The 24871-nt window shown below is 36.6% G+C and overlaps 1 protein-coding gene across 5 annotated transcripts in view; it reads left to right on the top strand.

The window, feature by feature from the left end:
• Positions 1–24871, top strand: part of FBXW7 (F-box and WD repeat domain containing 7) — a 286522-nt gene that overhangs the window by 236567 nt on the left and 25084 nt on the right. For all 5 annotated transcript variants that reach the window (XM_077815372.1, XM_077815370.1, XM_077815369.1 and 2 more), the window contains 3 exons: positions 7639–7721; positions 11166–11307; positions 24665–24799. In XM_077815372.1, coding sequence (XP_077671498.1) covers positions 7639–7721; positions 11166–11307; positions 24665–24799 — 360 coding nt within the window. The remainder of the gene's footprint in view (positions 1–7638; positions 7722–11165; positions 11308–24664; positions 24800–24871) is intronic.

Genomic DNA, 24871 nt, shown 5'->3' with positions numbered 1-24871 from the left:
CACTATGCAATTTTTGAATCCACAAAGCAATAATATCCTCTGCTTGTTTTTACCCTGACAGTACCGGTGCTAACTTACGTTCCATAGCTGTTTATTCCTTTAACAGTGATCTTAAATCTTCCATGTACATCCAGCATGTGCCTTTTTTTTTTTTCTCATGAACTGTGTTAGAGTAGGAGGAGTTAAGTCTCCTGAGACATGTGCAACTTTGTTCACATCTGACGTATGAAGTCAGCTCAGGACCACTTTGTTTTCATAGAATCATAGAATATCAGAGTTGGAAGGGACCTCAGGAGATCATCTGGTCCAACCCCCTGCTCAAAGCAGGCACAATTCCCAATTCCCCCCCCCATGGCCCCCTCAGGGACTGAACTCACAACCCTGGGTTTAGCAGGCCAATGCTCAAACCACTGAGCTATCCCGTTTTCATAAAATACACAGCACTGAGGCTTAATGGATAATAGTATAAATGCCAAGATTTGATGGGCAGAGTTTAAGATGATGTAAGGCTAGTTTAGTTGGGAGATGCTCTTTACCTTAAGAATAAAGTTAGTATTACAGAAAAAACATATTTAAACCCATAAAAGAACCTACACCCATGCTAATAAGTTTACCAGGCATCATCCCACCCTAGGGGCTTTTTGTGGTTACAAGTTCATGAGAGTTCATCACACTCTTACTTATGTCAAAGTCTTTCCAATCCTTACATAAGGATTGAGGCCCTCCATTGACAAGGGGTCTGGTCCGTTTGCTAGATCAGGAAAAAGGCGCTGAGTCAGCTTAAAATCCAGGCTTTTATCCAAAAATTGTAGGAGGATTCTGTTATGTTTTGGGTTTAGTTTATGGGTTGATTTTTTTGTCTGTTGATCCTGGAGAATCCACTTGGAATTAATACATATGTATATCTCCATGGGGGAAGGGTGGCTTCAAAAACTGATAACAGAGAAAGTTCATGAGCATCCTCTCCTTTCTACTAAAGAAGGTCCATACAATGCCACAACAACACATACACAATTTCATTTTAATACAATGTACCCTAAAGTTACTAACCCTAATTCAATAAGATTTAGCTTAATTCTGTACAATTTAGCTTAATTCCATAAGATTTGATCAGGATATTGTCAGTCTGTCATAGCCATATCCAGCTTAGTTTGTCCTCTGGAATATTGAAACTGTTTAGGGTCTGTCTGCTTAGTCTTTTCCTTTCGCTGGGAAACTACCATTTTGTGTGGATAGGCTCTTCCTTTACTTCCTTTCAAGTGATGTCTAGCTCTTTATGGAGAGCCTCATTTGAATGTATTTTTGCTAGGTTTAGAATTCTCAGATTGTTCAGCCTGCAGCTCAGAGATGTTAATTACCTTCTTTAATCTAGGCTCAAAAAATTCCACTGGGAAAATTCTTTCCTGGGAATCAATGGCAAACTTGATTTACTTTGATTTGTAGAATTCCCATTTTGCCACAGACTTCCTGTGACTTTGGGCAAGTCATTTTAATCTCTGCCTCAGTTCCCATCTGTAAAATGAGTATAATGCTTTTCCACTTAATGGGTGTTGACAATAAATCAGTGAATACTTGGGAGACACCTAGATTCTACAGTTTAGGGGCTACATAAATACATATATAGAAGATGGACAGTAACAGGGTGCTGTTTTGGCACTGCATGTCTTTTCTGAGGCAGAACTTCTGTGGTACATGGAGCAGGCATGCAGAGCTTAAGGGATACTTTGCTCCTTGACTGACATCTCTAAACTTTCTTACCCTCTGTATAGCAGAAGGAGCAACAACACAATTGTTCAGGAGTTCCAGAATCATTCTCAGAAGAGGAAGCTGGAAGCTACGTCATCTCTTTTGGCCAGGTGTGGGGAGATGTGGGGGGAAAGAAACTCCCAATTTATCAGATCTCTTCTAACTTTAACTGAGAGGAAAAATGGAAATTCCAAGCAGGCTCAAGGGAAAGTTCTCTTCTAAAAATCCCAGTGACATGCCCCTGGGTTGTCATCCTACTCCTGAGGACAGGGCCGGCTCAAGGCACCAGCCTAGCAAGCAGGTGCCTGGGGCGGCAAATGGGAAAGGGTGGCATTGCGTCTGCTTTCGGTGGCACGCCTGCAGCAGCCCCTCTGCTTCCCTCTTCGGCGGCACGCCTGCGGCAGCCCCTCCTCCTGTTTCCTGTTCAGCGGCACGCCTGCGGCAGCTCCTCCACTTCCCTCTTCGGCAGCATTTTCCTTCGCTGCTTGGGGTGGCAAAAAAGGTAGAGCTGGCCCTGCCTGAGGAGAAGTAAGATTCTCATCTAGGCATTGCCCCTGGATTTTGCACTGCACCCCAAAATGTCTGTAATGCCCTTTGGCTGATAGGCATCTAATGAACTTTTGATTATACAGTTCTCCTTTATGGTTATAGAAACCTACATTTTTCACAAACTGAAAAAAAACCCCATATTTTGTACATCCTTCCTGCGCCAAAGTTGGTGGACAGGACGGAAACCAGTCTCTTCCATTCTTCTCTGTCATTTCCTGCTTGAGATTGACTATTCTGTCCTCCCTTCTAACGGTTCTTCTTAACATTTCTCTTGGATACCCTCATTTCCTCACAACAGCTGGTTTTCACTTGACAGTTTTGTGTGGGAATCTGTATGTTGGCATTCAGAGTACATGCCCCAGATACATTTAGAGCTTCCTTCTGATTCTGGTGGAAAGAGCTGGTTGGTGGTATTTCAGATCTCTTCGTTGGTGCTGAAGTCTTTGCAGTCAATGTTCAGAATCTTTCGTAGGCACTTATTTTGGAAGGTGTCTAGTTTTATATCTGTTTTAGTAGATCTCCAACTCTTACAGCCATATATTAGCCCTGAGATTGTTTAAACTGAAAATTCTCAGTTTTGTTCTAGTGCTGTATATCTTTGATTGCAATACTTTGTTGAGTTGCCTGTCCTATCGTTAATGTCTCACTTCCTCTTGAGGTCTCCTTTGTTTAAAATGGTGCTGCCCAGGTAGATGAACTGTTCAACTTCCTTGATATTTTTGCCTTCTAATGTGCTGTTACTGCTTGATGTCTGGGTTTCAGTAATGTTTGTTCTAGCATAATTAATTTTCAGCCTCATTTGGCTTGCTATTTTTGCCAAGTTGTCTGTCTGTCTCTATCTTTTCAGGGGTATCTCCGGGTAGCACAATATCATCAGCAAAGTTGCTATACCAGTGTTTGTGTTGCTAATACACTTCTTCATTATCTACAGCAATGCCAAACAACAATGGAGATAAAATGCAGCCCTGTTCTATGCCAGCATCCACACTGAACCACTCTGTTGTCCGGTTGTTCACCCTCACAGAACAATTGGCATCTCTGTACGTGGCCTTGTTAATATTGACAGTTTTAACTGGGATTCCATAGGATTTTAAAATATTCCATAATATATGTCAGTGCAAGCTGTCAAATGCCATTTGAAAATAAAAATAATTGATGAAGAGTGGAGCTTGCCATTCTATACATTTTTCTATGATGGACCTTTAGTGTAAATATCTAATCTACATGGGATGTCTTGGGCCTGAGTCCACCCTGTTCTTCTCAAAGGTTTGCATCCTCTGCCTCTTTCATCCTGTGCAGTGTCATACTACAGAAGGCTTTCCCTACAACAGAGTGTAGTATAACTCCTCTCCAGTTGTTATTCAGTAAGATCACCCTTTATCTGATAATTATTCCATGTTTCCACTGTTCAGGTGGGGTCTCTTCTTCCCAAACTTTATTGAACAGCTGTATCAATTTTGGTAGGATAGTTGTATCAAGTAATTGTAAAACAAAAAATGTTGTTTGGAAAATTGTGTGTGAAATATTCAAAGCTTTCCTTAAGATTTTTCTAAGTGTGAGAGAGAAACCATCAGACGATTTATGTGTGGACACCAGAAGCAGACATTAGAAGCTTTTTAATGTTTGGGGGGTTTTGTATAACCCTCAACTAATTTTAAAAATAGGGAGATTTTCTGGGAAGAGGATGCACAGAATATTAAAGGTGCATTGGGAGGACTGCCTTCCAAGGAAAACTTGGACATACTCTTGAATTTTACAGATTAGTCACTATAGTAATAAATATTTTAATCTGTATTACATAATTTTCTATTTTAAAAGTTGGAAGTGTTAAATTTGCCAAACCATACTGTGTCGCCAACAGAATATTTCAAACATCTTTTTGGCAAATAATATATTTCAAATTATTTTAAAATTAACTGCACTTTTGAAGTACTAATTTGTGTCCACTGAAAGCACTAATGTAAAAGTCCAGTTAACTGGCTGAGGGCTACACTATAATTGCAATAAGTGGCAATGAGCTTGCTTGCTTCAACTGGAAAAATCTGAAGCATGCTGCACTTTCAAATATAAAAAAATGGTTTGATAACATTCTACCAGCCTCCAAGGCTACTTTAAAAAATCAGTTTTATTTTTCAAAGAAAAGATGAAGATAAGTTTAAGGAGGGGAATGTTGGTGTGGGGGCTATTTAATTTCCTGTTCAAGCCCTTCCTGTACTCTGTGCTTACAGGCTCCCCGGAGCTGAGCACCATATAATTGATGTGCAGCCTGCATTGCTGAAGGTTGGACTGCACCATTCCGTAAACGAGGGAAGATGTAATCTGATCCTCTGCTGCTAAGGGAGGAATCTGTTAAATCAAGGCTTTGACAGGGCACAGTCTCCTCCAATAATCTTCCCCCTCTCTCCCATTATTCCCTCAAGTTCTACTCCAGCAAGCTGCATGTATGTATGTGCCCCGAGAAGCAGTTTGATACTGAGCTTCATTTGCCTTTACAGTGGAGTTTTGTTGCTGGTTCTGCTGCCTAATCTTCCTTTTCTGACGTGCCCGAGCATGTCCACATTAGAGTCTGTGACATACCTACCTGAAAAAGGTTTATATTGTCAGAGACTACCAAGCAGTCGGACGCTCGGGGGCACAGAATCACTGAAGGGAAAAAATACAGAAAACATGGGTTTCTACGGCACTTTAAAAATGATTTTTTACAAAGTAAGTATCTGTTGTTTCTTGTTTGAGAGAGTGTGTGTGTGTATGTGTCTGTGTTAAGGAAGAAAAAAATCCGTATCATCAGAGATGGCTGCAGTATCTTCTCTTTTTGGTGGGTGGCTGGATGCCTGGCATTCTATTCTACACGATGAATGAAGGCAAATAATGAAATGGCTAAATGAGATGCGAAAAGCTTTTATTTTAGGAATCTGAGTAAGAAGTGATATGTTGATCTGAGAATTTACCTTCAGATAAACTGCTTGACTTTCAAAATGCAGCTCATCTATACATTAACCTGAAAGCACTTCATGCATAACTGTTCTTTAGTAAATCTTCTTTCTGTACCTTACCTGTCTCTCAGGCTTATTTTATTTTAATTTTGCTGTGAATGTAGAAAAAGATGCAAGTAATGATGTGGATATTTACATGTAATGCAGGGTGCTATGGAAGACTTTGATACCACTCTGTATTTCTGGTAATGATGCAGAATACAGTTTGATATTTTGACTGCAAGATCAGTTATTTCAGTAAATCAACACTAAGGACTCTAGTACGTATATTCACAGAGAATTATTTCACGAGGATGTTTTCTCGAGTATTTCTGATACAAGTTTTCAGTTCCACAAAAATCATCTTGAAATCTAAATTTTATCACTAGAGCAATCTTCTGGAAACAAAGTTTTATCTTAGTATGGTAAATGCAATTGTGTCAGTGAATTTACTTGGCACCCTGTGAAGTGCTGAAAGCGCATATATGTCACTAAGCTGATAAGAACAGATGAAAAAGTTTCTTAAAATAATTGAGAAAACAGGAAATTGGAGATGTCATTATTAGGTAAATATAGGACTGCATGTTGATTTGAATATTTTCTATGCGCTTGTTGAAGAATAAATGAATATATTTGCTTATACTGTTGCTGGCATTATATTTCTTATATGTAACAATTTTTGCTTTTGAAAAAGGTAAATCTCTTCTTTTGAGAGAGGGAACTAGAAGATAAATATAAGCATTGGTGTGAAGATATTCTCTCAGGAAAATCAGTTTAATTTTTAACTGAGGTTAAAAACTTCCTGTAACATTAAAATACTTCCTTAAGATTCCTACTATAAGATTCCTCTAGTATGGTGTTATACTAAACAAATGAGATTTATGCCTTCAGTGGTTTTGCTGTCTTGCTCCTGTACAATGCTAAAAGATGGTCTCCATTATTCTCAGTGTTCCTTAGAACAATTTGGTGGGCAGTGGGAGTGAGTGGGTAGGGTTGGTTCTTGCATTTGGGATTTGTTATGTGGGGTTTTTGTGTTTGTTGTTCTGTTTAACGTTTTTATGGTGACATGGTTATTTGTGTCCCATGTGAGGCATGGGCAAGAAAACAAGGTTTAGCTATAAGGCAAGCTATTTTTCTTTTTTAATGAGTATGTATAACCTGAGTAGTCCTTTCTCTTAATTACTAATGGAACAAAATACAAAAGCTTTATTGAATGTTTATTAAGTGACATGTAAATGTCTGTCTGAATATTTTAAAGGAAAATGTTTCTAATGCAAACATTTTTTATAGCTGTAGAGAAACCAATTCATTTTAGGAAGGAAGAATGGTACAATAAATGGTTGAATCCAATCATAAAGATGAATTTATAATATCTGCAACGTTTTAAAAAATAGAGAACCACTTAGCATTACACATCCAAGATATCAACTTAAAACCATTAATTTTAACAGATTAAATTAGAGAAACTAAAAACCCTTAAAATATTTAAGGTCCAAATTGATACACAGGTAGTTTATACATTCTGCAGCCAATAGCTGTTGTTGCTCTACTAATGGCTAAAATGTTTTCCTTACAATAAAAACAAAACTTTATTTGGCATAAAATGTGTGGTTGAAGATTACCAGCATATGCAGCAAGTAATCCTTATTTGTCTGGCTGGATGAACATGCCTTTCACTGGTTTCCATCTCTTTGGTAATTTTTGCAGATTTCCTTCTCCTTTTAACAGCTGCCCTGATCATTATTTGTTTTTTGATCATATCTAATTGTGGGTGACATTCTAGACGAGATTTATTCTTTTTCATTCTACCCCTTTTGTGAAAATGTCAATATCCTCTTTAAGTCATTTCATTTAAGTCAGTGTGATTTCATAAATGTTTGAAATATTAAATTAAAAATGTTAAGATGAGTCATTTTTAAGTATTTGAAATGTTTTTGTCTTAATGCCTAAAATATACATTCGGTCTACAGTACACAGAGACAATCCAAAATGTAACCCACTTCTCATTTTCAGACTTTACAGTTATAATAGCTATGAAACTGAAATAATAGGGGTGGAATTCTTTCCAGAGATTTCACAAAGATCAGTTTTTTAAATAAACCTTTAGATAGTTATATCCAAATAAAAACTAAGATAATTTTAAGTATCTTTAGTCATAAAATAGATACTTATTAACACTATTTCACATTTGTTACTTCTAGTTGTAAACTAGAACATTATTTTAAATTATTTTATTAATGGAGGTTTCTTATGAAAATTCAGAATTAAAGTAAAAGGAAAAATGTGTTCATTTTAGATATTAGAGACATGATTTATGCTGGTCATACAACTAAATCTTTGGGGTGTTTTTTTTCCCCTCCTCACCTTGCAGATGAAGAGAAAGTTGGACCATGGCTCCGAGGTCCGTTCTTTCTCTCTGGGAAAGAAACCCTGCAAAGTCTCAGAATACACGAGGTAATTAAATGTAATAACAGATGACCTGGTCATGATTCTTATGTGTACATCCTGTCTTTCCAGCTGCTCAACCTGAATCATAGCTCATCTTAAACGTTAACTCCATAGAAGAGAACTGGTGGTATTATCACTATTAGCATGTAGTTCAGTTGGTTAAAATTATGGTAACTGAAGTTGAGTTTTAATAGAGTAGCTGAAGTCGTATTTCTTCTTTTGAGGTTTGCTTTCAATTTCTAATATATTGCCCATCTCTGAAGAGCTTTCTACAGGGCAGAAGCATTTCTCAAAATAAAGTGTGAAATCAATACAGTTTTAAAAGGGACTTAATAGTAAGAACTTCTAAAAAGAAAGGCTTTTACAAAATATGATCAAATGTATCAATTTACTAAGGCAACTGAAATACTTGAGTGGAAATTTATGTAGGCAGAACTGAACATATGATCCTAAGCAAATTACAAAAAAATACTTGCTACCTACATTATGGTATTATTGAGTCCCCGTTCTTCTCCCTTACTCATGTTGATTAGTATGTTAGTGCACAAGTAGTTCCATTTATTTCAATGAGACTCCTTGCAGAGTAAGATAATAATCAACATGAATAAGAAAGCAGAATAGGGCAATTTCTGAATTAGCAAGTATATTTTATTTGCTAAAGATAAGATCTTAAATGGTCTATATGCATACATTACAGTATGCTCAATAGTTGCCATAACAACTAGATATAATTGTTCTCTGATGTCCTGCTGCATTCCATCATTTTGGAATTTGCATCATTGTAAAACTTTTCCTGCTACTTTCCAGTTAAAATTGGCTTAGGAAGTCAGTTCTTGAATACAACACTGTTGATGTATCTTGAAAGTGTAAATTACGTTTTATACGTCTCTCCATTTAAGAGGCTTATTGCACAAATGAAAAGTTCAGAAAATGTGGGAAAATATGTTCTGTGTTTGGTCTTTGATTTTGTAAATGGCAACATTAAAGAACAACAGACCTTCTCTTGTTAGTGAGCAAATATAACCATTCTGATCTCTCTAGTTGGTATATTATTTTCAATTGTTCTCAGTTTTCTGAACTCATTCTGCCAAAAACCTGCCTCTTTCTGTAACAGTTCCTCATATAACACAGTCCTTGGTGTCCACAAAAAAGGACAATTCAGTAAAGTAAACTGTTTGTCAAAATATATGTACTTGTTTTCAGAGGAATTGTTACTTGTCCAGCTTCCTAGAACATGTTACTATGTTTTAATAGAATGAAAACAAACATTCAGAAACACAAAAAGAATAAAGTATGAATAAAGATCATGTTTAATGTGATTTCAAATGAAAAAGAATTTCCTTTAATTTCTGTTGTGGATGACTGCAGTTTTGACCAAAAAGTCCAATGTAGCAGTGAAAGACATTTAAATAAAGGTATAACACCCCCTACGTTAAAATAAACAGCCACCAAACATTTTATTTACTTCAAATATGTATTTTAATGCCTCTAGCCTAAAGACAACATTTATATTTCATGTTGTTTAGAACAAGTTTCTAATTTTCTAGCCCATTTTATCAGCAACATTCAAAAGCTAGCCTCTGTAGATACTTACCTTCTAGAGAAATTGACCATATTTGGTCCTACTGATGACAGTTGAGAAGATGTGAAAATAGTGTCTCTCAGAAACACAGATAGCCTTTGCTTATTCACCCACACCAAGGGTAGAATTCAGCTCCTGTGCACAGGACCAGTACAAGACCTATGTACCAGTTAAATTCCACATAAGCTTAATTCACAGAGGCTTATTTTGGAACTGAAGTGTTGGATTGGCTTTTTGCTGGCCCTCTGCACAGGGGTGAATAGAATTAGATAGAAAAGTCATTGATTTTAGAAGTATCATGGATTAACTTAAAAGCATGACTTTTCTAAGTCTTCTTTCCATTGGAATTCAGAAGATTGAGTTTATATACAGGAAAAAACCCTTTTCATAAATAATATAGGACAGTCTAATGACTTTTTGAGTCATTTGATCATATTATATTTAATATTGTTTAGGTACAATGATTTAATTCTTGCATCTCAATGTTTCTGTGTGTTCTCCTTGTTGTTAGAAGGAAAGACTCACAGGTCTGATGAACCTGGGGTTTGTTTGCACCCATTAAAAAAAACCCCATTGGGTTATTTGCATTCGCTGAATGTCCTTAAAAGACAATTGTGTTCTGTGAAATAAAGTGCTCTGTATTAGCTTTTGTTTACATTGAAATAACAAAGAAATAAACCTGTTCTTATCAGTCTTTAATCTTCATCAGTTTATGCAAATTATTGGTACATACTGGGGAAAAAAAGAAATAAAAACAAAATTAGTTAAATAAATTAGTTACAAATAAATCTATATTGCATCAGTTTACAGCAATACTCTGTCCAGTGAAATCCTGAAGAGCAAATCAGCTAAAGGACTAGATTTACTGCAAAATATTAAGTATTTTAAAACAAAATGTTTAGGTATCTCCAGTGTATTTGAATTCTACATGTTCTGCAATAGTTTGTACAGATAACTATGTTTTAAATAGGTGATCCAAACTTAAGTAGGGACTATGCCAGTCAGATATCTTGTAAATGAAGTGTTTTACATGATGTAAGGTGAGAGAAAATTGATGGCTGGACAACATTACTGTGGTAGCCTTCTCTTGGAGTTTAGACCAGTCAGATGGAATGGAGTTCAGGAAAAGGGGAAAAAAAAAAAAAAAAAAAACACCTCAGGCAGAAACATATATTACTGTGTCTGATCTTTTAAATATGTGAGAAAACTGTGTGTAGATAGGGCACAACTTCTGCCTCCCACCCCCCTGAAATAGTGAGGTTGGTATTAATCCATCAATATGCAAACTTTTAAAATACAGTAATATATATTGAAGTTAAACTATTCTGTTATCATTATAAAACAGTAATAGCCTCTTGCTAACAAAATATATATCAAGGACTTAGATAATGGATTATTTTGTTGTTTGGCAATGAGGCAGCAACATGTTTTACCTTTACAGTTGAGACCTGTGAACTCCTGCTTTCCACATCACCAGAGACCAGGCCCACAGGAAACATGACACATTTGGTCTTCCTAGAGTGAAAGGATATATAGTCTTACTGCATCTCTTACATAAGCACTCCCTGCTGGCCAGTTGATAGTATTCATTTGGCCTTCAGTGGATGCTACCCATTTTTTTCCTGGCAGAAAGATGAACACTAGAATGACAGAAACAGCTGTATTGATGAGAGTGAGGAAACTGACTCCTTGAATGATAAAGTAGACTGTTCAAACTGTTGTTGCCTGGGTAATCTCACATAAAAATCAAAACATTATTTTATATTAATTCTGATTTGTAACTGCTGTACTAAAGCATTTTAAGTATATAGACATTTTATTTTTCAAAATGCAATAATTTCTGTGACTTTCACTTATTTGTATCATAGCACTACTGGGCTTGTGCCATGTTCTGCAACACCTACTACTTTTGGGGACCTGAGAGCAGCCAATGGCCAAGGACAACAGCGGCGCCGGATTTCATCTGTCCAGCCACCTACAGGACTTCAGGAATGGCTGAAAATGTTTCAGGTAATCAGCAACTAGAGTGTGAGACTAAATAACCAACTGGAATGGAAAGGAGTACTTGTGGCACCTTAGAGACTAACCAATTTATTTGAGAATAAGCTTTCGTGAGCTACAGCTCACTTCATCACTTCAACTGGAATGGTTCACCTTCATGATTTAAGAAAAAATAGCCAGCTTAATGTATCCCCATTGATTCAATGTAGTCTTGACAAAATAAATGAGCACCAACTTTAAAGGAAATACAGTTTTCCATTCCAGCTAGTTATTGTACAAACTCACAAAAATTTTGCTTTCTTGGGTTTGCTGCCAAAATAAACTCTACTGTTAAGTACTTAGAAATTTTTTGTAAACTCTATCCAGCATGTTGCCATTGTGACCTCAATTTAACAAAAGACATGTTCATTTTGAGGCTTGTACGCATTAGTGCATGGTTTGTGTCTGTGTAATTATGATGCTAAATTTATCAGAAATCTGATAATTTAAGTGGAATAGAGGGAAAATCTAGTTTATAGTGCTTTAAAAACTTAGTTATTTGACAAAATATATTTCTGATGAAAAGGAAACTCAGTGTTCATTCTTACCATTCTGTGTTTTAATCACATTCTTGGCTTGTGCATATTTGTACAAGAAAGAGCAAAGAGAGAACTTTTTTCTCCCTTCAGATAGTCTAGTCAACAAGGTCTACACAAAAAGCAACACTGACAAAGAGTCTGTAAAATAAAATGGTATGCACCAATATCTCCTACATAGATGTCTATTGTGTGTTTAAAAATATGAAAAAAACTACCCACTGATTAACAATAAAGCAATATTTTTTTCTTTCTGAACATTACTTCTGTAACGGTTTAAAAAGAAGAGATGGATCAAAGAAAATATAAAAATTCATTCCATTATTATCAGCAGTCACTTTTACAGGTTCAGTGTAAACTTACTGACACACTGTTTTAGGCAGAAGTCATTTTTTATAACTTCATGCTCGATATGCATCATTTGATGATAATTTGATTATGTAACTAATCTCATATGCAATTTGCCCTTAAAAAAATAAAAACCTCTTCCTTCATAAATTATAAATGTGTAATCTATTCATACAAAACTCGTACTTTGAAGTGAAGTGGGAAAGACTACATGATTTGCAGCAATAAGCATTCAAATTCAGTTGTTAAAGGTATGCTTTTGTGATGTTTTTTCCTAGAAAGATATTAATGGTACTTGGTATATGTGCTTCTTTCTAGACATAACATATACTTCAACACAGCTCCTGACTATTAATCAGTTGAAAGCCCTTCTGTTATCAAAAGTTGTTTGTTTCACAACAGAGGTATTTTATTGGTAATTTTAAGTATGCGGCTTACTTTTTCACATAGTCTATAACTACATACAATAAACGAGCAGGGTGGATTTGATTTAAATCAAATGGATTTAAATCATGATTTAAATCTCTAGTCAGGAAGACTCGATTTAATCATGGATTTCTGCATAAAAGTGCATTCTTGTTGGTTGTTATAACCTTAATACATATTCTTCACAACTCAGAGATAGATGTAGGTTTCATTTTTAGAAGGTACACACCATACATTTTTAAAGGGATTTATTTTATTTAAAGTGTAAAACTTTTCAGATTAGTTTTACAGCTAATCAGAAAATGAATGATCGTTTGGTTATTTCATTTACCAAAGATAATTGATGCAGATAGTTCACCTCCCAGTGACTTCATAAATATCTCCAATTCAAGACGTTAATCATTAATATTTGGAGGATTTTCTTGCCATGCTGTATTAGGAGGAGATCACCACCAGACAGACATTTAAATTGTTTTATTTAACTAAAACAACAATGTTATGTATTCTGGATTTTTTTTTCTTCCACAGCAAACACAATATTTTAACAAAACAAGCATATGAATTTTTGAATTTAGTTAAACATTCAAGTTTTTTAAAGTCAGGTTTGTTTTTGTTAAAATTGTTTTTGACTAAAATAGTTAAATGAAATATTGAAAAAAAACCCCACAAAAATTAAATCTACTATGTCAGCCAGGTCAACATGAGAAACTTAAAATATTGGCTTCTACAGTTAACTCAGTCGTCTTCATCTTCATTTTCCTGTTTGCTCATAATCTGGAGAAGAAAAACAAGCTTTCCTGCTTTTTCAGGTCCCAAACGATTTCTCAATTTATAAATTAGCCCAAAGAAGAAAATATTCTTTCTACACCGGCAGAAGAAGCTAGTGAGATTATCACATCAACAGTCTCTGAATCCAAGTGCTTCAGTGATTTCCACCAGTTCACTGGTGTGACTTCCTTCAAATCATCATCAGCAAACTTATTTTTCTTGAATGGTTCACCCTTAGCTCGGAAGTTTATTATAGTTGGCATTATGGAGGGACGATTGCTGGATGTCCATGTCATAGCCAACCACTCTTCTTCAGTAGTTAAGGTTTGACCCTTGTACCGAGTATTGAGAATATTGGCAAGAAAATGAGATAGTGCTTGTCCCATTAGTTTTTTTAATGCTTGTAATTTAACTCTGTCATTGCATATTTCTCTTTTTAAGATCTCAGTTCCTTTCAAATTTCAACAGCGTCAGCAGTAAAACAGCTATTTCCCTGCATTTTGTTCCAGGCTACAGAAATAGGCTTCAGGGCACTCAGCCCGTGTTCAACGTTTCTCTTAAGCCCAGTGTTGACAACTTTGGCTGTGGCACTGCCATCTATTTTTTCACGATTTTGTTCACAAACTGTCATCGGATTAGACCAGTTCTTGATCTAGTGCTCAAAACAGTTCACTACTGAGTTCCATCGCACGTCTTGTGGGAGAGTTAGCTTGGTTTCTCCTACTTTTTTCAGAGTAGCTGCTTCAAAGTGGTAGTTACGGAAGTATTTTTCAATCTCAACAACATTAGCCTTTACTTCTGGAACACTGAAGTCTTTGGCTAGAAGGTGCATCAAATGAGCACTGCAACCATATGTTGTTAGCTTGGGACTCTCTTCACTGTTTTCTAAATAATTTCTTCTCATCTTGGATACATTTGCAGCATTGTCTGTGACCAAGCTGCGTACTAGACATCTGAATTTTTTTCCACAGTTTTTTTTATAGCCTTTACTGCTACTTCCTGTAAGTATTCTGCTGTGTGTGCATTCTTGATGTATCAATTGTTTCTGTAAGAAAGACATTCTCTTCTTCTGTTGTCACACAAACACATACAACAGGATCATTGTGGACATTGCTCCACCCATCAAGACTCAGGTTAATAATTTTACCCTCTAGACCTTTTGCACACTGCTCAATTTCTTTCTTAAACTTTATCCAGAATTTGCCTGCAACACCTGCTCTGTGGGGTGGACTGTATCCTGGTCTTAATGACTGAACCATGTTAATGAAGTGTGGGTTCTCAATCGTACGGAAAGGAGACTCAGCTGCATAAACAAGCCAGGCAATTTTTTCATCAATTACCTCTTTTTTGTAATCTGGTTCTTATCACAAATTTACCTGTGGTTGTTTCTGGATGATGGAGATTTTTGCTACAGGTGATATACTGTGGCTATGTGACATACATGATGTGACTGAAACACTATAATTAGCAGATAACTCTGATAACTATAGAAAAGGATGGTGATCTTGAAGGTGGATAGTTTTCAGAATCCTGTATGTTCAGGATGGATTCTCCTAAACAAAATAAGTCAATGCAGTTATTTAATTATTATTTCCATACTGCTCATTTAGTATTACTCATGCATTCTCTGACACTTAGTACTACTTTAAAGGTGAAATTGTAAAAGGAAGATCTGCCTATTTCAGCTATTTATTTTTTATCACAACTCCATCTAAAATGATAGTATCATAGAGTAACAAGTATATTTTTGGCTCAAACAGGAGAATTCAAGAATAGTCCAGAAGGAAAACAGGCAGTCCTTAAGAAAGAAGTATGAAATAAAAAAAGTTTACCAACCTGAAGAGCCTGCATGTTCAGACATGTTCTTTTCATCATCTTCAACACAGCTTCCTCCTGAAGAGGAGCACTTCTCATGATGATGTTTCATTCAGGCAACCAGTCCTTGCAGTTCTTTGTTGCACCATTCGCATTTTGCACACATACCTGTCTTACTCATAGGTAGAAGAACTTCATTAAAATATTCCCAAACTGGGTCTCTCTTATGGCCTGCTGCCATGATAGGTTTTCCCTTCTAGTGGCAGATCTCAAATCAATGAAGGCTACACTCAGAAAGACTTCTGGAATATGCTGCTCAAACAGTAGCACTTTTGTTTCTACTGCTTGTCCCTCCTTTCTCACATTTATCTCCAGACTTCTTCTCCTTGTCCAGATCTATTCCAACAACAATCTTCTATTCATTGAACTTTTTGAAACTTTGCACTTTTAGAGAGAGGTAAAGGATTGAATCTGTGTACACAAATTTGCGGAGGGACAATATGGTTGACAATAATGTTATTTCACACCTCTATATATTATTTATTTACTTAAAAATATTTTTGCTGTTAACAAGCGTGTTATCCCTAGAGACACAAATCCACAGTTTGAGAACTGCAAAACTAAGCATCTCTGATGGTAGCTTCTAAACTAAGCACTGAGTCCCACTGGGTAGATAGAAAGATTAACCTAAATAATCTATACAGAAGTCCCTGGATCCTCATAAGATTGGGTTCCTAATCCATGAACTATTGGAACTCATTTACAAAACTTTTCTTAAACATTACATGACTATATTGACTCATACTATCGAATTAGAATTTATAATCCCTGAAAAACAGAGTATGTGAAATGAGAGGCTGAATATTTTCTGAGAGTGTAGGAAGAGATGGGAAAGGAAGAGGCTGTTAGTCAATGGGAGTTTTGCTGGTCAGGACTGCAAAATGAGGCCTCTTTATGGTTGCAGACTGTTATGAATGACACTTGTTAGATACATATATTAGCCTACAGAAAAACTGTTTCAGTAACAAATAAATTTGCTTTTAATAAAAATGTAACTAGACATTTAAACTAATGTTTTAGGTCATGATATCAAAAAGAGCCTAAAGTTAGGTTTCTAAATCGTGATTTAGGCTCCTAAATAAGTGACCTGATTTTCAAAAGTGCTGATCATGCAGCAGTTCCCACTGATTACTTCAGTTGGAGCAATAGGTGTTCAGCACTTTTGAAAACCAAGCCTGTTATTTTGGAGCCTAACTTTTGAAACTCTTGGCCTTCAGGTTTAAAGTCACGTCTCCTTGACTCCTCCAAGGGCACTTACCTTTATTATCTTTATTCCTCAGTAGGAAAATAAAAACTTGCACAAAGTATAGTTAAAAATTACTTAGGATGGTGCAGTTTCTGAGCATGCACTGATAGTGTCACTCTTACAGTCTGATTTTTTTCTGTGTGGCAATCAAAATGGGAGCGCTTTCTCCCTTATTAGTATAGGATGGCTGTTAAGTAGCACTATCCTATTTGTCTATAAATGCATCTATACTGATAGTGTCTTTGCAATCAATTTTAAAATTGAACGTCCAGACCAAAAATAAAGAACAAAACAAAACCAACTTTGTTAAACTGGAGGTACAGCTGTAAATGTTTATTAGTTGAGGGGGAAAAAGCCCTAAGAAAACTTCGCAGTTTTCTCAAAAGCTTGGCCTGGAAGTCAAAATAAGATTACTCGTTGAAAGAAAATTTTACAAAGGATTGGAAACACATACAGTTCCTGATGCCTATGCAACCTTAATGCCTGTCCAGCTCCTGCCAATCTGCCATCCAGGATTCCTGTCTGCCTTGTGTGTAAGATGGAAACATTTTGATGAAGGACTTCTGATTGTAAGAATTTCAAGTAGTTCATAGCATGGAGCTGGGAACAACTTAAATCCACTTTACTTATGTTGCTGCTTGTAGAATCAAGAAACTCTGGAATATACGACTTTGGTTTTGAATGTATATTTCTGCTACATAAGTGTGATTTGATTTGTCTTCCACCCGGTGCACAGGTGTGTCAACATAAATTTTAGTTCAGCCATTAAGAGGTTTATAGCCTCAGATATTAACGATCAGTTTCAGTACAACATAATTCTGTATAATTAGGGGGATTTGTCTCAAACACTTGTCTTGAATCGGTCATTTTTGATGATCAGAGATTTTCTTTTCCATATACTCAATGGTTCAAAATAAGACACAAACGGTTTTCTGTAGTTAGTGTACATTTTACTTTAAATGCTATAGTAGCATATAATCTCTATGAACTTGATTGAAATAGTTCGATAAAATCACTTTATAATTTCTAGGGTCACTGCTTCAATTGAGATGTGCATTGTTTGCGGATTTGTCTCCTGGTCTTACAACTTCGTATCCTGGTCTCAGACACCTGTTCTGAGGATAGTGTGGGTGGCACTGAAGTAGAGTTATAGTTATTTGAGTTCTATTAACTGTATATTTCCATTCATTTGAATTTCCAGGCTAATGTCTGAGTCTTTTAAGAACACTAAAATGTTCTATGAAGTCTTTTCATTTACTATTTGACCTGAGCTATGTGCTTTGAACATGACAACTAAAAGAAAGTCTCTGCCCCATGAAGCTTATATTTTAAAGGGCACAAACAGATAAGACATAATCAGTTGGGGAAACAGAGAGTAGAGCTGATTGGAAATTTTCCAGTGGAACCTTTTTCCCATCAGTAAATACTGATTTCTGCAAAATGTTTTGCTTTTGATTAATGAGTCAACTTCAACAAGAATTTGCTTTGAAAGAAGAGAAGAAACATTTCAATAAGGTTGAAATATCCAGTTCATTCAACATTCAGCCTTTTTGAAACGGAATCTTTAGATATTCCATTTTATATCATATATAATTTTGGCATTCTAAAAAATGTTTTAATTCTGTCTTGCAAATTTTGAAAGTGAAATTCCTCATGAAACCAAAAATCCAGTGCCTGCCAAGTTCCTCTGGAGGCAGAATTACATCAAATATTAATCCCTTCTTTACTTTCTCCCTAAACTTTTCCCACTTATATACTATTGTGGTAAGGGGGCTTTTGTCTAATATGGTCAAAGTTTGTGAAACCTCCTCATTTGATTGACGAGAGATGGGAATCTGGCACACTGGGATTGGAAAGTCATTTTCTATGCATAATAGTGTCGATCAGTAGAGGTAATCCCTTTGAGGAGCTGGTAAGCCTGTAACTGAGGGTGTTTGCTCCCAGCAGCTAGGATAGTGTCCAGCTTCTGCCACTTCTGGCTGGCAAAGAGACTATTTCTTTCAGATAGAGACCTAGCCACAGTAATTCACACATTTGTCACTTCCTCTCTGGTATTCTGCAGTTCTCTTTACTTCCACCTAGACAAGATGTTCATGAAGAAACTGTAACAGATACAACACAGTGGTCTATCTCCTAAGCAGAACAAGCACTAGACCAGATTTCACGCCAGTGTTCTACAACCTACACCGTCTTCCCACGCACTTTCAGATCCAATTCAGGGTTCTGGTATTTGAGTAGAAAGCCCTCACTTGGATAGGTCCACATCATATCAAAGACTGCCTTCCTTAAGAACATAAGAACAGCCATACTGGGTCAGACAGAAGGGCCATCTAGCCCAATATCCTCTTTTCTGACAGTGGCCAATGCCAGGTGCCCCAGCAGGAATGAACAGAGCAGGTAATCATCAAGTGATCCATCCCCTGTTGCCCATTCCCAGCTTCTGGCAAACAGAGGCTAGGGACACCATCCCTGCCCATCCTGGCTAATAGACATTGATGGACCTATCCTCCATGAATTTATCCAGTTCTTTTTTGAACCCTGGTATAGTCTTGGCCTTCACAACATTCTCTGGCAAGGAGCTCCACAGGTTGACTGTGCATGGTATGAAGAAATATTTCCTTTTGTTTTAAACCTGCTGCCTATTAATTTCATTTGGTGACCCTAGTTCCTGTGTTATGAGGAGGAGTAAATAACACTTCCTTATTTATTTGCTCCACGAGTCATGATTTTATAGACCTCAATAATCTCCCCCGTTAGTCATCTCATTACTCTTTCCTCATACAGAAGCCGTTCCATGTCCCTAATCATTTTTGTTGCCCTTTTCTGAACCTTTTCTAATTCCAGTATATCTTTTTTGAGATGGGGTGCCACATCTGCACACTGTATTCGAGGTGTGGGCGTACTATGGATTTATATAGAGACAGTATGATATTTTCTGTCTTATCTATCCCTTTCTTAACGATTCCCAACATTCTGTTCACTTTTTTGACTGCCGCTGCACATTGAGTGGATGTTTTCAGAGAACTATCCACAGTGACTCCCAAGATCTTTCTTGAGTGGTAACAACTAATTTAGTCCCCATCATTTTATACGTATAGTTGGGATTATGTTTTCCAATGTGCATTACTTTACATTTATCAACATTGAATTTCATCTGCCATTTTGTTGCCCAGTCACCCAGTTTTGAGAGATCCTGTTGTAGCTCTTTGCAGTCTGCCTGGGACTTAACTATCTTGAGTAGTTTTGTATCATCTGGTCCCAGTATAGACCCCTGGGGGACACCACTATTTACCTCTCTCCATTCTGAAAACGGACCATTTATTCCTACCCTTTGTTTCCTATCTTTTAACCAGTTACCAATCCATGAGAGGACCTTCCCTCTTATCCCATGACAGCTTCAGTCAACATAGTTATGTTTTGCCCTGCACACTATGTTTATCCAATCCAAATACATGTTTGAGGGAACTAAAGGCAGTGTTCTCAACAGCAAAACCAACACACTGGTTCACCCTCCCAAAAGGAGATCAGGAAGAGCCCCTTCTCTCCATCTTCAGGTATCTCCATAAGACACACCTTTCAACCACTAAAAGAATTCAACAGCACACTAAAAAGTAATAACCTAGATTAAACCTAGAACAGGTCAAAGTATGAATATGCTCAAACTAGGGGCCCTGATTACACCCAGAGTAGGAAAGAGATCTAATTGCCTCCACCCAGCTAGTCCACAATATGTGTTTTTAGTCCATGTAGTGGTCTTCACAGTGTTAAATATTATATATTACAATGTAAAATATTTTATAAATGCTTCTTGATAGTAAGACACACGTTAGGAGTAGGAAAGGCACAAAAACAGCAGTGGGAGAAAACAAAGGAGGGAGTGAGGCTGACATCTTTAGCCCAAATGGGTTCAGAAATCAGAAACAATTTTTTAATGTTTTAGGGAGAAAAACCTTTATTTAACTAGCAAATTGAAAGAACTAGCTGGAGTTTCATTCAGTGTGAGCCTGCATGCAGTTTTCACACACCAGCATTGATGTGGCGTGGTCAGCACATACAAATTCACTGCATTCTCCACATTGCTTGCAGCTCTTGTGGTCAAATGACCTTAATCAAATGTGACAGATTCCACTGCCAAGTCTGCAGGGTGATCCCATGGTATCTGTTTTTTTTATAGTAGCCAAGGGATGAGAGCGCTGCTTTGATGGGCATGGTGAGATGATGGATATCAAGGATTCTTCTCTTTATATGTGCATCTTCGAGTCATTCTCCTAGACTGACAAGAAATAAGTGCCTTGTTTTGGTTGAGTGTGGTGCTAAGCAGGATCACTGCTGACTCAAATAAGGAACCTGGGATGCCAGCAACATCAAGCATGTTGAAGAAAAGAAATATTGGCCACCTTTGTATCTTGCACCCACAGGAGTACATTCTTGCAAGATGGCCCATGTTGTTGACAGCACTTTTAGTGTCATAATGGAGAATTATGTGGGGTTTCTTTTTGTCTCCTCCTAGAACCTTGTCATGATGCATCGTCGATAGTATTATTATCAACTTGCCCTTCTTTGGAACATAGGAAGCCAGGGTAAGTGGCCCAGCAAACCTGAACACTGATGGCAGTTTTTCTCTGCTCCAACGTGGATGCATCTCATTCTGTACAGCTGACTTGCTCCAACATAAGTCAAATTTTCATTAAATAGATCTTCAGGAAGCTGAACACTGGTGAAGTTATCCCCAACTATGTTTCTTCCAGTCTTATACCAGGGCTGAACATGAGCTCCTCCTATCTGAAAATGAACCTGATGAACAGTCAATGAAAAGTAGTCTTCCTTTTCAGAGCTACTCTTGACATGATCTCGCACAACGTCACTGTCATTTAATAAGCTGTCATCACAAAACTTCTTACTTTCAGAGTTGCAAATCGCTTTTCTAAGATCAGAAGCAAAATATCATGCCCGTTTGTTCACCTTCTTGAATTGTGGAACACAAAAAATGCCCTCAAGAGTCTCCTTAAACTTATGCTCAAATAAATTGGTTAGTCTCTAAGGTGCCACTAGTACTCCTTTTTCTTTTTGCGAATACAGACTAACACGGCTGCTACTCTAATACCTAGACAGACAATCCCCTCAAGAATGGTTGGGAGAGAGCCACCATCAGTCCACTGTGCTGAGGATACCAAACATGCCTGGATTTGAAGGGACCAACCTCCCTGGAGTACCTTCTACTGTAGGGTAACTGTATGCAGCAACTGCTGTCACTGCAATCCATTATCCAATTAGCATATGCTAACTATTACAGTACAAGATACTCTCACTAGAAGCAAATGTGCACACAGAGCTACTAAAAACAGAGGACAGTGCAATATGTTTGGGCTACATTTGTACCCCACATACTGTTTTGATACAGAAAAATTATTTTTCATGGTAAATTACATTTTATTTATCTTAGCTGAATTGTGTATATGTGCCTAAATAACTGTTTCCTAAAACTGCATAGTTGGAGGGCCACTGGTTCATGAGTTATCACAACATATATGCTTACAGGCTACAATATTCCCACGAATGTGGAGGAGGGTTAATGGAGCTTTTTTACCTGGAACATTTTTAGGAATATAAAATGTCTGAGTTGCTCAGGAACAAAAATGTTAGAAATTTTGCATCATTGCTTGGCACCTATTTACTTTACAAACATGTTCACTGTTGTTGTTTATATAAAACACACACTTACTCCTTCCCCTCTCTGTCTCTGCTGAATGTGCTGTGTGCCATTTTTTGCTAACAGGTCAATCTATAGATCACAGAGATGCTAATCTAATGAAGATAATTATGTCATTCCTCCATTAACAGATATAGTTGTATTTATCTGGCAAGACTACTCACTCTTAACAAAATTTTCCACACCAAATATTTTCCATCAGAGATCTCTTACTGACTGTTACCAGTTTATTTTTAAAAATATGAAAGACCAATCGGGAGAGCTCCCTAGAGTAAAAGTCTTTTAGCAGTTGATTGTTTGGAAGGGTTGTTGCCTCTAGCCAACCTATAAAGCTGAAGGAATAGATTTTACTGTCTTAAAGATTGTTTTCCCCTGTGAAGGCGGGGGGAGGGAGAGGGCAGTGTGTGCCTCTCAGTTTAGTTCTACATTTTATTTTATCAGTAAAGATAAGAGTAAGGATTACTTACACTGATGTGCAATAGTGTCATCAGAATTTAGGGGCCGTTAACAATTTTTATTGATTTACAACTATGGTAAACATCTGCCACAGCACAAAATGTTGATATTAAAGTTCTTTGAATTATTTTTACTGTATTAATTACTAACAAAATTGATTTAGAATTATTTTAAAAGTTATGAGAGACTAATACAGATACAATCCAAAAGTAGTTTGATAGATCAGAGTAAATGTTGCAAACATTTCTAGTCAACTAGGGCCTTGGAATAAAAAACAAAACCGTTTTAAAACAGCTGATGAGATAAGCAGCTGCTGTGTATGCACACTAACTACTTTACTTAAAAGGATTTTCAGAAGTATGGTTTATTGTTTGGATGATTGATAGTTTTCAATTGAGAGAGTTCCCACTGAAAGAGTCCTATTGTAGAGCTCTAAAAGCTATTGGTAGGAGCATCTTTGAAACCTCCACTGAGACCACGTTTTTCAAAAAATGTATATTTTAAAATTTTTAAATCCCAGACATACTTCTACCAGCCTACATCATCTCGACAGTTGTCAGCAGGGAATGCTATTGTTCCGGTTTCAGTCTCCTCTAACATCGTATCCCAGTCCTCAAAACTTAGCAATGTCTTCCAACAAAAAGTGTGAAATCAGGAGCTAATTTTCCTAATATTTCTAATGAGTTAATGTAATTTACATCATAAAGAGGAGTAAATTACTATTCTGCTCATAGTTCATCTTTCTGACTTCTACTCTATCCTTAACTTGCCTTGCTATGTCTAGGCATTGTAGTACATGGTCTTTAATAATATACCCTAATTTCAAATCCAAAGAGTGATAGTGCACAATACTGCAAATCTAGGTCTTGAGGCACAGGTTAAAGTGGCATATGAATTTTAATTCTAAGCTATCTTGCTTTCTCGTATCTGAGTCAGCTCTTTCAACTGTAATGTAATGTGTTAATTTACTTGCATATGCCATTCTAGACGAACCCATATGTTCAAAAATATGAATATGAATCTACTTAGAAAACACTGTTGCTGTTTCATTTTCTGTCCTTTCTTACACTTTGTTCATGCTCTAATTTGATTGCTAAATCAGTTTTCTATTGTTTTTTCTCTTGAAATTGTTTTTGCATAACAAATCAAAATTTGTTCAGCATAGATGAGTTTGAGAAAGACATGCTTGTCAGATATGGCATATATTCAGTTATTAATTTTTCTGCAAATGCTGCTGCTAATCTGCTGTACTCTCAGATGAGTGCCTATTTAAAGTCATCAAATGTTATGGTGCCCATTAGTAAGAATCTGAAGTAAGAAAATTACCAGTAAAAATTCCATGTTTACTTAGTAAATTGATGTTTACAAAATAAAATATTGGTTTACAGCCAGGATTCTGAAATATAACATTGTGGCAGATGAACATATAGCAGTAATAACCTTTGGACAATAAGCAAAGCGATGTATTTTAGAGAAAGTTGCCAGTTGGTGTTTTTTGGTTTCGTTCTCTCCCCCACACTCTAAGTAAAGTTTCTAATGGAACAGTGAAATTCTGATGGCTGAACTTGGACATTTCATTTGAATACTCATTGGAGTCAGTACTCTTGCACTAATCACTGTGCTCTCAACACATTCTAAATTGATTTTAAAACAATGTACAATTTTTAACTATTCATGTTGTATTTTTATGTTATAGATTATACTCATCAATACAATAGATAAAGTTGTCTACTGGCACTTGAGTTTGGGTTCTAAACATTTTCCATCAATTTTATTTTGCTTAATTTCCAATGATTATCACAAAAACCCTAACAAATTATTTTGTGTGGTAAGGTACTTACCCATAGGAAGCCTAAACACACTATCATTGGGTATCCTGCATACTGGCTTTTTGCAAAGTAGCTTTATAAGTATTGTATACTAAAATAGTACAAACATTGAACATATCTTTCTCTCTTATAGAGCTGGAGTGGACCAGAGAAGTTACTTGCTTTAGATGAACTCATTGATAGTTGTGAACCAACACAAGTGAAACATATGATGCAAGTGATAGAGCCCCAGTTTCAACGAGACTTTATTTCCTTGCTCCCAAAAGAGGTGAGGATGATCAGTTAATGCTGGGCTCTGGGTGCTGTTTGACTATGTAACGCATCATCTATCACCTTTAAA

This window comes from Eretmochelys imbricata, chromosome 4 (assembly GCF_965152235.1).
Source record: "Eretmochelys imbricata isolate rEreImb1 chromosome 4, rEreImb1.hap1, whole genome shotgun sequence".
NCBI lineage: Eukaryota > Metazoa > Chordata > Testudines > Cheloniidae > Eretmochelys > Eretmochelys imbricata.
Note: the sequence above shows the minus strand (reverse complement) of the source record. Positions and strands in the feature narration are given on the sequence as shown.